Raw genomic sequence first — 18,645 nt, 5'->3', positions numbered from 1 at the left:
GGGGTCAATGTTCTTCAGTGGGTTTTGGGAGGGTTATACTTGTCAGTATACTTGCCACTTGATGTGGGGGTAATGGCCTTCAATGAGTGATAGCAGCGTCTTCATTCATCAGTTGGTGACATTGAGACAATGCTATTCAGTAAGTGGCTGTGAATGCTTCTCTCTTCACAGATGCTGCCAGACCTGCTGAGTGTTTCCAGCATTTCTTGTTTCTATTCAGTAAGTGATGTGGGAGCAATAGTGACACCAATGACCAGGAGTCCCACTAGTTTCTGGGGGTCAGTTTAACCTGATCCACCTAGAGGAAGACTGACAGGATTGGATTGGCCACTTGTTTTCCAACCACTCCAACCTCCTAACCCCCAGTTGGATTGACCATTGACTGCTTAACGAATTAGGTTAAATTTACCAAACCCACCCGCCTTACTAAGCACACACTCAGTCAGCCTGCCAGTTTGAGTGCAGCAGTTTGAACAAATACTGCTGGAAACTAAACCCAAGGGGTGCTCCATTGATAACTGTTGCTACTCATTGTCATCTTCCAATTTAAGCTCAATTTAGGGAAATAATATTTCAGTCAGTGAGTGGTCAATCTATGGAACAGGCTCCCTGGGGAGATGGTGGAATCAGTGTTGATTCATTCAGATGCAAATTAGAGAGATTTCTTTTTGAAAATAACATTTTGGGATGAGCTTATGCAAAATTTAAGACATGACATATGGTAAGTGTAAGATGCTTGGGAGGAACAGGTGTCTTTGGAGCTACAGTTCCCAAAGATCTCCATCAATTGGGGTTTTCCTTGCATAATTTCTGGATCAGTTGTTCGACTAATTGATAAAGATTAAGTCCTATAATTAATCAACGATTACATTATTGCTGTATGATGCAACTACCAGGATGGTAGAAGGCAAAATAGATGGACCTTGGCCTTTATTTGTCTGACGATTCCTATGTTCCCTATGGCAGGAGAGATCTGGTTCCTTGTACCTGGCCTTGTTGCCTGAGTCCATGAGGTCCGAGATGTCATTGAAGGAGGTGACGGCAAGTTTGGAGAGATCCTCCACATAAGGGCCAAGAATGGGATGTTCCCGAACACGAAGGTTCCCTTTGGTCTTGGGATTCAGTAGGTCTCGCACACGCTCACAGTATATCTCCATGTAACTGACCTAGGAAAGAAACACAGCAAGAATGTCACACAACAGAATAAAACACCAAACCTATGGTGGCCATTGTTGCCCGTTGAAACGGGACTCTCTCATTTACCCCCATTCACTGATTGCTTCTCCTTACGCGCAGGAGATGAAGGTGAAGAATTGGTTGCTTCCACTGTATGATTTCAAGTAGTGTTTGCTTTAGAAAGATGAGACACCTCCACCCCCCCCCCCCACCCCTTCCCACCCCCAAAATCTGGCTTCTCTGCAACACTGACCATAGCTGCACTCAGACTGAGACACCCCACCAGCTGGGGACCTACATACAGCATGAACCAGAGTATCACCACAGTGGGGTGAATGGTCAGTGTGTTAACTCATTGTCTGACCTGCACCGATTAATGTACCTGTAAACACCTAAATAACCAGTCACATGATTTGTCTGTGGTCACATAATTGCAGTCGAGGTCTTTCAGGCTGTTATGTTGATGCAGGGGGATACCACTTTGAGGTATTGATAGGAGATGAATATTATAAAGGATTGGAGCTGGAGAAGCAGCAGTACTGACAAAGTATGGAAAACTTCAACTCTATCACATATGTGATTCATTTTAAAATGTACATTTTTTTGTGCATGCTCCAAGGATCCATCCTTGATTTCCCTCCTCTTCCATAACTATATGCTGCCCCCTCAGTGATATAATTCAAAGATGTGGCATCAGCTACCACGTGTATAATGACAACACCCAGCTCGACCTCACCATCACCTCGCTCACCTTCCACTGCCTCTGTGCTGTCTGACATCCAGGCCTCGATGAGCCGCAATTTCTTCCAATTAAATGTTGAGAGGGGCAAAGCTACTGCCTTACCCTCACCACTGTTTCTATCCCCCTCCCCTGAGCCATTACTCAGGTTGAACCAGGCTCTTCGGCAACCTTGACTCCAAGCTGAGCTTCTGACCCCACATCCTTTCCATTACAAAGTCTGTCGATTTCCACCTCAGCAACATCACTTGTCTCGCCACCACCCCCCCCGCGCCCCCCCCCAGCTCATCTGCTGCTGAAACCCTCATCCAAACTTTTTGTCACCTCCATACTTAACTATTCCAATGCTCTCATGGATGGCTTCCAATCCTCCACTCTATAAAATTCAGCTTATCCAAAACTCTACTGCCCCTTTCCTAACTCATATCAGCTCCAGTTCACCCATCATCCATGTTTGTTGACCTACACTGGTTCCTGGGTCAGCAAAGCCAGTCATTTAAAATTCTGACCCTTACGTTCAAATCCCTATTGTCCTTCAGCCTTACAAACCTTTGAAAACTCTGTGTTCGTCCAACTCCGGCCTCTTGCACATTCCTCACAGTCTTCACCCCACCACTGGTGGCCGTGCCTTCAGCTGCCTAGGCCTTGAGCTCTGGAATTCACTCCCTAAACCTCTCCACCTCTCTCATTGAAACCTACCTCTCTGACCAACGTTTCAGTCACCCACACCACCCCCGCCTCCCCCATGCACCCCACTCCCTCTTAATATCTCCTCTGTCTCAGTGTTGATCTTTGTCTGATTATGTTTCTGTGAAGCGCCTTGGGACATTTTCCTATGTTAAAATTGTATATAAATTTAAGTTGTTGTTGTAATTGTGTTCACTTAAGACGATGGAGGTTAGGGAAATGGAATACGTTCACCAGGCCCCCAGTGTTGACAGCATCCACTTACAAACTCCCAGCTCAATGCAGAGTAGAGCTCCCTCAACCTTACCATCAGCAATGTGTCTATGCTTCAAGTGTTGAAGAGCACTCTCTACCACACCAATGTAATATCTTTCCCATTTACCACACCATCTTTAGGCCTGTCCGAATGACGTTACCAACTGGCACCGAATTAGGGGCAGTTTTGGTTTGCCCATTAGCAACTGGATAGGTTATAGCCATTTTGCAAAGGACCCCTTACAATCGGCAGCCACTTTCATCCTTGACTGTCCAGGATTTATACTCAGGTGCTGAGAGTGAACATCTATTTTGCCATTGACATTCCCTATGAGATTGTTTTAAAGTAAATTCTATGACTTAAGATGTGATATACTACCCCCCAATCTGAACTCTAAATAATCACAGCCACATATCTCAATGAGGAATAATTTTGAATGGAAACTTTATTCTGAAGTGTCCTCTCTTACACTTACCTCGACAGAATACGAGAGGTTGGCATTTGCACTGTCATTAATTCGGGCAAAAAGATCTTCACATAGCTGGGGAAAGAAAAAGATAAGGCAATGTAAATATAAAATATATCACCTGTAACCACAGTGAGCCCTGTAAATTAGGGAAATCTAAAGGACTTGCATCAGGTGTCCTTTACTTTCAAAATGATCATTGTATGTACAGCAAACTGGATGAGCCAATTATCCCGGGATTGATTGTATCTCCTGCAAAGTTCCTCCTTTTTATCTCTCTCACCTGGGATTGTGCCTAATTCTGGAGCCCTGCCAGTGGGATGTGAATTCAATGTAATTGCTGCTTGTTGGGTCTCTGAGTTCATTGCCATCCCGGGTCCTTTTCCACTGAGGGAGTGATGTCCTGATCCTGTTGGCAGCTTGCACAGGGTGAGGTGGCTGCTCTAGAGCCAGAATGCCTGAGAGATTCCTGCCAAATTGCAGGGATTAATGTGTTTCAGGCCCCTATCCGGGACACCCCCACCTCCCCCCCTTGCTCCATGTTCTGTAGCTGCTTATGTTTGAAGTGCTGGGGGTGAGAGGAGGCTGTTAGCAGCTCCTTGGTACAGGTGGAGTGAGATGTGACCCTTCAATCACATTGTTACTTCTCCTCCTTCGCCAGCCGCTCGCATGTGTTCAGTTGGGTTTTGAGTGCTTGGTTCATGCATCACACCCAATGCTTGCAGTCTGACTGGAGCTTTTCACACTTTGCATCTGTGCTCCTTTGCTGTGTACTTAAAACCCTTTTAAATTAGAAGCATGTGGTGAACAATCCAACGGTCTAATTGCCCTCAGTTTAAGAACCCTTCTCCAGCCTTCCTCCTTTGTCCTTCCACTTTACTGCTCTTCCTCTCTCAGTGCTGCTTCCAATCCATGTTATGCTGCTGCTCCTGACTCCACAGAGAATGATGGTACCCACGCCTTGAGCCCTAATCACCCAACTCCTAGTTGCCTTCTCTTCTCTTCCTCCTTCTCTCCTTCGCATCCCATTTCCCAGTATATATTTCTTCCCCCTAATTTCAGAGACCCCCACTCTAAATGCTGAGACAACTCCTGATTTCAGAGAATCCCTCAAATGCTGAGACACCGTTTCCCCCCATATCAGACACCTGCCTGAATGGCTGTACACGATTCCTAACTCTACAGCCCACCCCTCTCAGCCCCCGACTGCGCGCCACTCAGTCGCAGCTCTCTGTGGCAGGTGGTTGGTGGATATTGCAGCAGGAATTTTAATTCACTGATCGCCACATAAGTGAAGCACCCTGGAGACCCTTGAGGGTATCAGCTCAGCTCAGTGGAATGGAGAGTTCTTTACCCAGCATCCATAGCAGCAGAGAAAGCCCTCTATCCCTGCGATAGAGCTGGACAGGCATTCAACTGCAGAGATAGTGGGGTTTCTCTGCCACTATGGATGTTGGGTAAAAACAATCTCCATTACCTAAAATTTGTTTTGTTTTCACCCGTTGCCACCTCACACTTATCCATGTGTCTGGTGTTTTAAGTTGCAAATGTTAGCCCAAAAAATGTCAAGGTCTTTTATTGTGCCATATCATTCTGACATTCTACACCTTCTGGCAATTTATTCAGTGACTGGACGAGACATTTTAGGTCCTCACCCATTTTCATTGTGCCTTCCATATGGATATAGGGTGATGGAGATGGGAATATTACCATGGGAGATGTGATGGTGTCTGTATTTGAAGTTCAGACATTTAAAGTTGTAATGATTGTCAGGGTGGCCAACATCTGCCCAGATGGTAGCTTCTAAGAAGGCAGTTGCAAATGAACATTGTCACCGCTCTGCTCGTTGAGGTGACCTGGGTAGAACCCAACCAGCCCCTTGTTGGATTAGCATGTTCTGTTGAGGTGAACTGGCTCCTGAGGCAAGAGCCTCATATGACAGCATTCAGCAGCAACAGTAGGTGGTGCCAATGTGCTTCCTCACTGAAATCACCTGGGAAAAAGCCAGTTGCTGGTGAGGGAAACAGTGTTAAATATCGGACCAAAGCCCATTATCATTTACTACAACTGCACTACATCACAAGGCAGCAAGCTCAGGAACTACATTTACAAATATTATCTAGAAATTAGAATCTTTATAAAATAAATGAAATTGCCATCAGGTTACACAGACCCTTTTGAAACTGCCCAACATCTGATCAACCAGTTTTATTACATCCATAAATGGATCAGAGACTAGAAATTAATATATCAAATTTATACACTGGGTCGGAGGACACACACTGATCGCATAACCTTTACTGGGGACACACACGGAGCGCACAACCTGTACTGGGGACACACACTGAGCGCACAGCCTGTACTGGGGACACACACTGAGCGCACAGCCTGTACTGGGGACACACACCGAGCACACAGCCTATACTGGGGACACACATTAAGCACACGGCCTGTACCGGGGAAACACACTGAGCGCAAAACATGAACTGGGGACACAGACTGAGCACACAGCCTATACTGGGGACACACACTGAGCACACGCCTTTACTGGGGACACACACTGAGGACACAGGCTATACTGGGGACACACACTGAGCACACAGCCTATACTGGGGAAACACACTAAGCACAAGGCCTGTACCGGGTGCACACACTGAGCACAAAACATGAACTGGGGACACAGACTGAGCACACGCCTTTACTGGGGACACACACTGAGGACACAGGCTATACTGGGGACACACACTGAGCACATGGCCTGTACCGGGGACACACACTGAGCACAAAACATGAACTGGGGACACACACTGAGGACACAGGCGATACTGGGGACACACACAGAGCACACGGCCTGTACCGGGTAAACACACTAAGCACAAAACATGAACTGGGGACACAGACTGAGCACACGCCTTTACTGGGGACACACACTGAGGACACAGGCTATACTGGGGACACACACTGAGCACATGGCCTGTACCGGGGACACACACTGAGCACAAAACATGAACTGGGGACACACACTGAGTACACGGCCTTTACTGGGGACACACACTGAGGACACAGCCTATACTGGGGACACACACTGAGCACACGGCCTGTACTGGGGACACGCACTGAGCACACAGCCTATACTGGGGATACACACTGAGCACAAGGCCTGTACTGGGGACACACACTAAGCACAAGGCCTGTACCGGGGACACACACTGAGCACACAGCCTATACTGGGGACACACACTAAGCACAAGGCCTGTACCGGGGACACACACTGTGCACACAGCCTGTACTGGGTACACGCACAGAGCACACAGCCTATACTGGGGACTCACACTGAGCACACAGCCTATACTGGGGACACACACTGAGCACACGGCCTGTACTGGGGACACGCACAGAGCACACAGCCTATACTGGGGACTCACACTGAGCACACAGCCTATACTGGGGACACACACTGAGCACACGGCCTGCACTGGGGACACGCACTGAGCACACAGCCTATACTGGGGACACACACTAAGCACACGGCCTGTACCGGGGAAGCACACTGAGAACAAAACATGAACTGGGGACACAGACTGAGCACACAGCCTATACTGGGGACACACACTAAGCACACGGCCTGTAACGGGGACACACACTGAGCACAAAGCATGTACTGGGGACACACACTGAGTACACGGCCTTTACTGGGAACACACATTGAGCACAAAACATGAACTGGGGACACACACTTAGCACACAGCCTATACTGTGGACACACACTGAGCACACGGCCTGTAACGGGGACACACACTGAGCACAAAACATGTACTGGGAACACACACTGAGTACACGGCCTGTACTGGGGACACACACTGAGCACAAAACATGTACTGGGGACACACACTGAGTACACGGCCTGTACTGGGGACACACACTGAGCACAAAACATGTACTGGGGACACACACTGAGGACACGGCCTGCACTGGGGACACTCACTGGGGACACACACTGAGCACACGGCCTGTACTGGGGACACACACTGAGCACACAGCCTATACTGGGGACACACATTGAGCACACAGCCTATACTGGGGACACACACTGAGCACACGGCCTGTACTGGGGACACACACTGAGCACACAGCCGATACTGGGGACACACATTGAGCGCACGGCCTGCACTGGGGACAAACACTGAGCACACGCCAGTACTGGGGACACACACTGAGCACACGCCTGTACTGGGGACACACACTGAGCACACGGCCTGTTCTGGGGACACACACTGAGCACACGCCTGTTCTGGGGACACACACTGAGCACACAACATGGACTGGGGACACACACTGAGCACACAACATGTACTGGGGACACACACCGAGCACTCGGCCTGTACTGGGGACACACACTGAACACACAGCCTATACTGGGGACACACACTGAGCACAAAACATGAACTGGGGACACAAAATGAGCACACAGCCTATACTGGGGGCACACACTGAGCACATGCCTGCACTGGTGACACACACTGAGCACATGCCTGTACTGGGGACACACACTGAGTACACGGCCTGTACTGGAGACACACATTGAGCACAAAACTTGTACTGGGGACACACACTGAGTACATGACCTGTACTGGGGACACACACTGAACACACAGCCTGCACTGGGGACACACACTGAGCACACAGCCTATACTAGGGACACACACTGAGCACACGGCCTATACTAGGGACACACACTGAGCACACGGCCTATTATGGGGACACACATTGAGCGCACGGCCTGTACTGGGGACAAACACTGAGCACACGGCCTGAACAGGGGACACACACTGAGCACACGGCCTGTTCTGGGGACACACACAGAGCACAGGCCTGGACTGGGGAGAAACACTGAGCACACAACCCATACTGTGGACACACACTGAGCACACAACCTATACTGGGGACACACACTTAGCACACGGCCTGTACCGGGGACACACATTGAGAACAAAACGTGTACTGGGGACACACACTGAGTACAAGGCCTTTACTGGGGACACACACTGAGGACAAAGGCTATACTGGGGACACACACTGAGCACACGCCTGCACTGGTGACACACACTGAGCACATGCCTGTTCTGGGGACACACACTGAGTACACGGCCTGAACAGGGGACACACACTGAGCACAAAACTTGAACTGGGGACACACACTGAGCACACGGCCTGTACTGGGGAAACTCACTGAGCGCATGGCCTGTACTGGGGACAAACACTGAGCACACAGCCTGCACTGGGGACACACACTGAGGACACGCCTGTACTGGGGACACACACTGAGCACAAAGCCTGTACTGGGGACACACACTGAGGACACGGCCTGTACTGGGGACACACACTGAGGACACGGCCTGTACTGGGGACACACACTGAGCACATGCCTGTACTGGGGACACACACTGAGCACACAACATGTACTGGGGACACACACGAGGCACACAACACGTACTGGGTCACAGACTGAGCACACGGCCTGTCCTGGGGACAGACACAGAGCACACGGCCTGTACTGGGGACACAGACTAGGCACACAACATGTACTGGGTCACAGACTGAGCACACGGCCTGTTCTGGGGACACACACAGAGCACAGGCCTGGACTGGGGAGAAACACTGAGCACACAACCCATACTGTGGACACACACTGAGCACACAACCTATACTGGGGACACACACTTAGCACACGGCCTGTACCGGGGACACACATTGAGAACAAAACGTGTACTGGGGACACACACTGAGTACAAGGCCTTTACTGGGGACACACACTGAGGACAAAGGCTATACTGGGGACACACACTGAGCACACGCCTGCACTGGTGACACACACTGAGCACATGCCTGTTCTGGGGACACACACTGAGTACACGGCCTGAACAGGGGACACACACTGAGCACAAAACTTGAACTGGGGACACACACTGAGCACACGGCCTGTACTGGGGAAACTCACTGAGCGCATGGCCTGTACTGGGGACAAACACTGAGCACACAGCCTGCACTGGGGACACACACTGAGGACACGCCTGTACTGGGGACACACACTGAGCACAAAGCCTGTACTGGGGACACACACTGAGGACACGGCCTGTACTGGGGACACACACTGAGGACACGGCCTGTACTGGGGACACACACTGAGCACATGCCTGTACTGGGGACACACACTGAGCACACAACATGTACTGGGGACACACACGAGGCACACAACACGTACTGGGTCACAGACTGAGCACACGGCCTGTCCTGGGGACAGACACAGAGCACACGGCCTGTACTGGGGACACAGACTAGGCACACAACATGTACTGGGTCACAGACTGAGCACACGGCCTGTTCTGGGGACACACACAGAGCACAGGCCTGGACTGGGGAGAAACACTGAGTACACAACATGTACTGGGACACACACTGAGCACACAGCCTATACTGTGGACACACACTGAGCACACAGCCTATACTGGGGACACACACTTAGCACACGGCCTGTACCGGGGACACACACTGAGCACACAGCCTGCACTGTGACAATACACTGAGCACTCAACATGTACTGGGGACACACGGTGAGCGCACAACATGTACTGGGAACACGCACTGAGCACACATGTACTGCGGACACACACTGAGCACACAGCCTATACTGGGGACACACACTGAGGACACGCCTGTACTGGGGATACACACTGAGCACACAGCCTGCACTGTGACAATACACTGAGCACTCAACATGTACTGGGGACACACGGTGAGCGCACAACATGTACTGGGAACACGCACTGAGCACACATGTACTGCGGACACACACTGAGCACACAACATGTACTGGGGACACACACAGAGCACACAACATGTACTGGGGACACACACTGAGCACACAACATGTACTGCGGACACACACTGAGCACACAACATGTACTGCGGACACACACTGAGTACACAACATGTACTGGGGACACACACTGAGCACACGCCTGTACTGGGGACACACACTGAGCACATGCGGCGGCACAGTGGCGCAATGGTTAGCACCGCAGCCTCACAGCTCCAGGGACCCGGGTTCGATTCCAGGTACTGCCTGTGTGGAGTTTGCAAGTTCTCCCTGTGTCTGCGTGGGTTTCCTCCGGGTGCTCCGGTTTCCTCCCACAAGCCAAAAGACTTGCAGGTTGATAGGTAAATTGGCCATTATAAATTGTCACTTATGTAGGTAGGTGTAAGGGAAATATAGGGACAGGTGGGGATGTTTGGTAGCAATATGGGATTAGTGTAGGATTAGTATAAATGGGTGGTTGATGTTCGGCACAGACTCGGTGGGCCGAAGGGCCTGTTTCAGTGCTGTAACTCTAATCTAATCTGATAATCTAATCATGCCTGTACTGGGGACACACACTGAGCACAAAACTTGTACTGGGGACACACACTGAGCACACGGCCTGTACTGGGGACACACACTGAGCACAAAACATGAACTGGGGACACAGACTAGGCACACAACATGTACTGGGTCACAGACTGAGCACACGGCCTGTCCTTGGGACACACACTGAGCACACGGCCTGTTCTGGGGACACACACAGAGCACAGGCCTGGACTGGGGAGAAACACTGAGCACACAACATGTACTGGGGACACACACTGAGCACACAGCCTATACTGTGGACACACACTGAGCACACAGCCTATACTGGGGACACACACTTAGCACACGGCCTGTACCGGGGACACACACTGAGAACAGAACGTGTACTGGGGACGCACACTGAGTACAAGGCCTTTACTGGGGACACACACTGAGGACACAGGCTATACTGGGGACACACACTGAGCACATGGCCTGTACCGGGGACACACACTGAGCACAAAACATGAACTGGGGACACACACTGAGGACACAGGCTATACTGGGGACACACACAGAGCACACGGCCTGTACCGGGGAAACACACTGAGCACAAAACATGAACTGGGGACACAGACTGAGCACACGCCTTTACTGGGGACACACACTGAGGACACAGGCTATACTGGGGACACACACTGAGCACATGGCCTGTACCGGGGACACACACTGAGCACAAAACATGAACTGGGGACACACACTGAGTACACGGCCTTTACTGGGGACACACACTGAGCACACAGCCTATACTGGGGACACACACTGAGCACACGGTCTGTACTGGGGACACGCACTGAGCACACAGCCTATACTGGGGACACACACTGAGCACAAGGCCTGTACTGGGGACACACACGAAGCACACGGCCTGTACCGGGGACACACACTGAGCACACAGCCTATACTGGGGACACACACTAAGCACAAGGCCTGTACCGGGGACACACACTGAGCACAGAGCATGTACTGGGGACACACACTAAGCACAAGGCCTGTACCGGGGACACACACTGAGCACACGGCCTTTACTGGGGACACACACTGAGCACACGGCCTGTACTGGGGACACACACTGTGCACACAGCCTGTACTGGGGACACGCACAGAGCACACAGCCTATACTGGGGACTCACACAGAGCACACAGCCTATACTGGGGACACACACTGAGCACACGGCCTGTACTGGGGACACGCACAGAGCACACAGCCTATACTGGGGACTCACACTGAGCACACAGCCTATACTGGGGACACACACTGAGCACACGGCCTGTACTGGGGACACGCACTGAGCACACAGCCTATACTGGGGACACACACTGAGCACACAGCCTATACTGGGGACACACACTAAGCACACGGCCTGTACCGGGGAAACACACTGAGCACAAAACATGAACTGGGGACACAGACTGAGCACACAGCCTATAATGTGGACACACACTGAGCACACGGCCTGTAACGGGGACACACACTGAGCACAAAACATTTACTGGGAACACACACTTAGCACACAGCCTATACTGTGGACACACACTGAGTACACGGCCTGTACTGGGGACACACACTGAGCACAAAACATGTACTGGGGACACACACTGAGGACACGGCCTGCACTGGGGACACTCACTGGGGACACACACTGAGCACACGGCCTGTACTGGGGACACACACTGAGCACACAGCCTATACTGGGGCACACATTGAGCACACAGCCTATACTGGGGACACACACTGAGCACACGGCCTGTACTGGGGACACACACTGAGCACACAGCCTATACTGGGGACACACATTGAGCGCACGGCCTGCACTGGGGACAAACACTGAGCACACGCTAGTACTGGGGACACACACTGAGCACATGCCTGTACTGGGGACACACACTGAGCACACGGCCTGTTCTGGGGACACACACTGAGCACACGCCTGTTCTGGGGACACACACTGAGCACACAACATGGACTGGGGACACACACTGAGCACACAACATGTACTGGGGACACACACCGAGCACTCGGCCTGTACTGGGGACACACACTGAACACGCAGCCTATACTGGGGACACACACTGAGAACAAAACATGAACTGGGGACACAAAATGAGCACACAGCCTATACTGGGGGCACACACTGAGCACACGCCTGCACTGGTGACACACACTGAGCACATGCCTGCACTGGGGACACACACTGAGTACACGGCCTGTACTGGAGACACACATTGAGCACAAAACTTGTACTGGGGACACACACTGAGTACATGACCTGTACTGGGGCCACACACTGAACACACAGCCTGCACTGGGGACACACACTGAGCACACAGCCTATACTAGGGACACACACTGAGCACACGGCCTATACTAGGGACACACACTGAGCACACGGCCTATTATGGGGACACACATTGAGCGCACGGCCTGTACTGGGGACAAACACTGAGCACACGGCCTGTTCTGGGGACACACACAGAGCACAGGCCTGGACTGGGGAGAAACACTGAGCACACAACATGTACTGGGACACACACTGAGCACACGGCCTGTACCGGGGACACACATTGAGAACAAAACGTGTACTGGGGACACACACTGAGGACAAAGGCTATACTGGGGACACACACTGAGCACACGCCTGCACTGGTGACACACACTGAGCACATGCCTGTTCTGGGGACACACACTGAGTACACGGCCTGTCCTGGAGACACACACTGAGCACAAAACTTGAACTGGGGACACACACTGAGCACACAGCCTATACTAGGGACACACACTGAGCACACGGCCTATTATGGGGACACACATTGAGCGCACGGCCTGTACTGGGGACAAACACTGAGCACACGGCCTGAACAGGGGACACACACTGAGCACAAAACTTGAACTGGGGACACACACTGAGCACACGGCCTGTACTGGGGACACTCACTGAGCGCATGGCCTGTACTGGGGACAAACACTGAGCACACAGCCTGCACTGGGGACACACACTGAGGACACGCCTGTACTGGGGACACACACTGAGCACAAAGCCTGTACTGGGTACACACACTGAGGACACGGCCTGTACTGGGGACACACACTGAGGACACGGCCTGTACTGGGGACACACACTGAGCACATGCCTGTACTGGGGACACACACTGAGCACACAACATGTACTGGGGACACACACGAGGCACACAACACGTACTGGGTCACAGACTGAGCACACGGCCTGTCCTGGGGACAGACACAGAGCACACGGCCTGTACTGGGGACACAGACTAGGCACACAACATGTACTGGGTCACAGACTGAGCACACGGCCTGTTCTGGGGACACACACAGAGCACAGGCCTGGACTGGGGAGAAACACTGAGTACACAACATGTACTGGGACACACACTGAGCACACAGCCTATACTGTGGACACACACTTAGCACACGGCCTGTACCGGGGACACACACTGAGAACAAAACGTGTACTGGGGACACACACTGAGGACAAGGCCTTTACTGGGGACACACACCGAGCACACAGCCTGCACTGGGGACACACACTGAGGACACGCCTGTACTGGGGATACACACTGAGCACACAGCCTGCACTGTGACAATACACTGAGCGCGCAACATGTACTGGGGACACACGGTGAGCTCACAACATGTACTGGGAACACGCACTGAGCACACATGTACTGCGGACACACACTGAGCACACAACATGTACTGGGGACACACACAGAGCACACAACATGTACTGGGGACACACACTGAGCACACAACATGTACTGCGGACACACACTGAGTACACAACATGTACTGGGGACACACACTGAGCACACGCCTGTACTGGGGACACACACTGAGCACATGCGGCGGCACAGTGGCGCAATGGTTAGCACCGCAGCCTCACAGCTCCAGGGACCCGGGTTCGATTCCAGGTACTGCCTGTGTGGAGTTTGCAAGTTCTCCCTGTGTCTGCGTGGGTTTTCTCCGGGTGCTCCGGTTTCCTCCCACAAGCCAAAAGACTTGCAGGTTGATAGGTAAATTGGCCATTATAAATTGTCACTTATGTAGGTAGATGGAAGGGAAATATAGGGACAGGTGGGAATGTTTGGTAGCAATATGGGATTAGTGTAGGATTAGTATAAATGGGTGGTTGATGTTCGGCACAGACTCGGTGGGCCGCAGGGCCTGTTTCAGTGCTGTAACTCTAATCTAATCTGATAATCTAATCATGCCTGTACTGGGGACACACACTGAGCACAAAACTTGTACTGGGGACACACACTGAGCACACGGCCTGTACTGGGGACACACACTGAGCACAAAACATGAACTGGGGACACAGACTAGGCACACAACATGTACTGGGTCACAGACTGAGCACACGGCCTGTCCTGGGGACACACACTGAGCACACGGCCTGTTCTGGGGACACACACAGAGCACAGGCCTGGACTGGGGAGAAACACTGAGCACACAACATGTACTGGGGACACACACTGAGCACACAGCCTATGCTGTGGACACACACTGAGCACACAGCCTATACTGGGGACACACACTTAGCACACGGCCTGTACCGGGGACACACACTGAGAACAGAACGTGTACTGGGGACACACACTGAGTACAAGGCCTTTACTGGGGACACACACTGAGGACACAGGCTATACTGGGGACACACACTGAGCACATGGCCTGTACCGGGGACACACACTGAGCACAAAACATGAACTGGGGACACACACTGAGGACACAGGCTATACTGGGGACACACACAGAGCACACGGCCTGTACCGGGGACACACACTGAGCACAAAACATGAACTGGGGACACACACTGAGGACACAGGCTATACTGGGGACACACACAGAGCACACTGCCTGTACCGGGGAAACACACTGAGCACAAAACATGAACTGGGGACACAGACTGAGCACACGCCTTTACTGGGGACACACACTGAGGACACAGGCTATACTGGGGACACACACTGAGTACACGGCCTGTACCGGGGACACACACTGAGCACAAAACATGAACTGGGGACACACACTGAGTACACGGCCTTTACTGGGGACACACACTGAGCACACAGCCTATACTGGGGACACACACTGAGCACACGGTCTGTACTGGGGACACGCACTGAGCACACAGCCTATACTGGGGACACACACTGAGCACATGGCCTGTACCGGGGACACACACTGAGCACACGGCCTGTACTGGGGACACACACTGAGGACACAGGCTATACTGGGGACACACACAGAGCACACGGCCTGTACCGGGGAAACACACTGAGCACAAAACATGAACTGGGGACACACACTGAGGACACAGGCTATACTGGGGACACACACAGAGCACACGGCCTGTACCGGGGAAACACACTGAGCACAAAACATGAACTGGGGACACAGACTGAGCACACGCCTTTACTGGGGACACACACTGAGGACACAGGCTATACTGGGGACACACACTGAGCACATGGCCTGTACCGGGGACACACACTGAGCACAAAACATGAACTGGGGACACACACTGAGTACACGGCCTTTACTGGGGACACACACTGAGCACACAGCCTATACTGGGGACACACACTGAGCACACGGTCTGTACTGGGGACACGCACTGAGCACACAGCCTATACTGGGGACACACACTGAGCACAAGGCCTGTACTGGGGACACACATTAAGCACAAGGCCTGTACCGGGGACACACACTGAGCACACGGTCTTTACTGGGGACACACACTGAGCACACGGCCTGTACTGGGGACACACACTGTGCACACAGCCTGTACTGGGGACACGCACAGAGCACACAGCCTATACTGGGGACACACACTGAGCACACGGCCTGTACTGGGGACACGCACAGAGCACACAGCCTATACTGGGGACTCACACAGAGCACACAGCCTATACTGGGGACACACACTGAGCACACGGCCTGTACTGGGGACACGCACTGAGCACACAGCCTATACTGGGGACACACACTAAGCACACGGCCTGTACCGGGGAAACACACTGAGCACAAAACATGAACTGGGGACACAGACTGAGCACACAGCCTATAATGTGGACACACACTGAGCACACGGCCTGTAACGGGGACACACACTGAGCACAAAACATTTACTGGGAACACACACTTAGCACACAGCCTATACTGGGGACACACACTAAGCACACGGCCTGTACCGGGGAAACACACTGAGCACAAAACATGAACTGGGGACACAGACTGAGCACACAGCCTATAATGTGGACACACACTGAGTACACGGCCTGTACTGGGGACACACACTGAGCACAAAACATGTACTGGGGACACACACTGAGGACACGGCCTGCACTGGGGACACTCACTGGGGACACACACTGAGCACACGGCCTGTACTGGGGACACACACTGAGCACACGGCCTGCACTGGGGACACACACTGAGCACACAGCCTATACTGGGGACACACATTGAGCGCACGGCCTGCACTGGGGACAAACACTGAGCACACGCCAGTACTGGGGACACACACTGAGCACATGCCTGTACTGGGGACACACACTGAGCACACGGCCTGTTCTGGGGACACACACTGAGCACACGCCTGTTCTGGGGACACACACTGAGCACACAACATGGATTGGGGACACACACTGAGCACACAACATGTACTGGGGACACACACCGAGCACTCGGCCTGTACTGGGGACACACACTGAGCACACGGCCTATACTGGGGACACACACTGAACACGCAGCCTATACTGGGGACACACACTGAGCACAAAACATGAACTGGGGACACAAAATGAGCACACAGCCTATACTGGGGACACACACTTAGCACACGGCCTGTACCGGGGACACACACTGAGAACAGAATGTGTACTGGGGACACACACTGAGTACAAGGCCTTTACTGGGGACACACACTGAGGACACAGGCTATACTGGGGACACACACTGAGCACATGGCCTGTACCGGGGACACACACTGAGCACAAAACATGAACTGGGGACACACACTGAGTACACGGCCTTTACTGGGGACACACACTGAGCACACAGCCTATACTGGGGACACACACTGAGCACACGGTCTGTACTGGGGACACGCACTGAGCACACGGCCTATACTGGGGACACACACTGAGCACAAGGCCTGTACTGGGGACACACACGAAGCACATGGCCTGTACCGGGGACACACACTGAGCACACAACATGTACTGGGGACACACACTAAGCACAAGGCCTGTACCGGGGACACACACTGAGCACACAACATGTACTGGGGACACACACTAAGCACAAGGCCTGTACCGGGGACACACACTGAGCACACGGCCTTTACTGGGGACACACACTGAGCACACGGCCTGTACTGGGGACACACACGAAGCACATGGCCTGTACCGGGGACACACACTGAGCACACAGCCTATACTGGGGACACACACTGAGCACAAGGCCTGTACTGGGGACACACACGAAGCACATGGCCTGTACCGGGGACACACACTGAGCACACAGCCTATACTGGGGACACACACTAAGCACAAGGCCTGTACCGGGGACACACACTGAGCACACAACATGTACTGGGGACACACACTAAGCACAAGGCCTGTACCGGGGACACACACTAAGCACAAGGCCTGTACCGGGGACACACACTGAGCACACGGCCTTTACTGGGGACACACAATGAGCACACGGCCTGTACTGGGGACACACACTGTGCACACAGCCTGTACTGGGGACACGCACAGAGCACACAGCCTATACTGGGGACACACACTGAGCACACGGCCTGTACTGGGGACACGCACAGAGCACACAGCCTATACTGGGG

The 18,645-nt window shown here is 52.5% G+C and overlaps 1 protein-coding gene across 5 annotated transcripts in view; it reads right to left on the bottom strand.

The window, feature by feature from the left end:
• Positions 1-18,645, bottom strand: part of kif1aa (kinesin family member 1Aa) — a 520,143-nt gene that overhangs the window by 361,934 nt on the left and 139,564 nt on the right. For all 5 annotated transcript variants that reach the window (XM_068041901.1, XM_068041902.1, XM_068041905.1 and 2 more), the window contains exons 2-3: positions 3,334-3,399; positions 988-1,166 (exon numbers count right to left, since the gene is read on the bottom strand). In XM_068041901.1, the coding sequence (XP_067898002.1) occupies positions 988-1,166; positions 3,334-3,399 (245 nt within the window). The remainder of the gene's footprint in view (positions 1-987; positions 1,167-3,333; positions 3,400-18,645) is intronic.

The sequence above is a fragment of the Heterodontus francisci genome, chromosome 11, assembly GCF_036365525.1.
Source record: "Heterodontus francisci isolate sHetFra1 chromosome 11, sHetFra1.hap1, whole genome shotgun sequence".
Taxonomy (NCBI): domain Eukaryota; kingdom Metazoa; phylum Chordata; class Chondrichthyes; order Heterodontiformes; family Heterodontidae; genus Heterodontus; species Heterodontus francisci.
The sequence above is the reverse complement of the archived record's forward strand: the minus strand, read 5'-3'. Positions and strand labels throughout refer to the sequence as shown.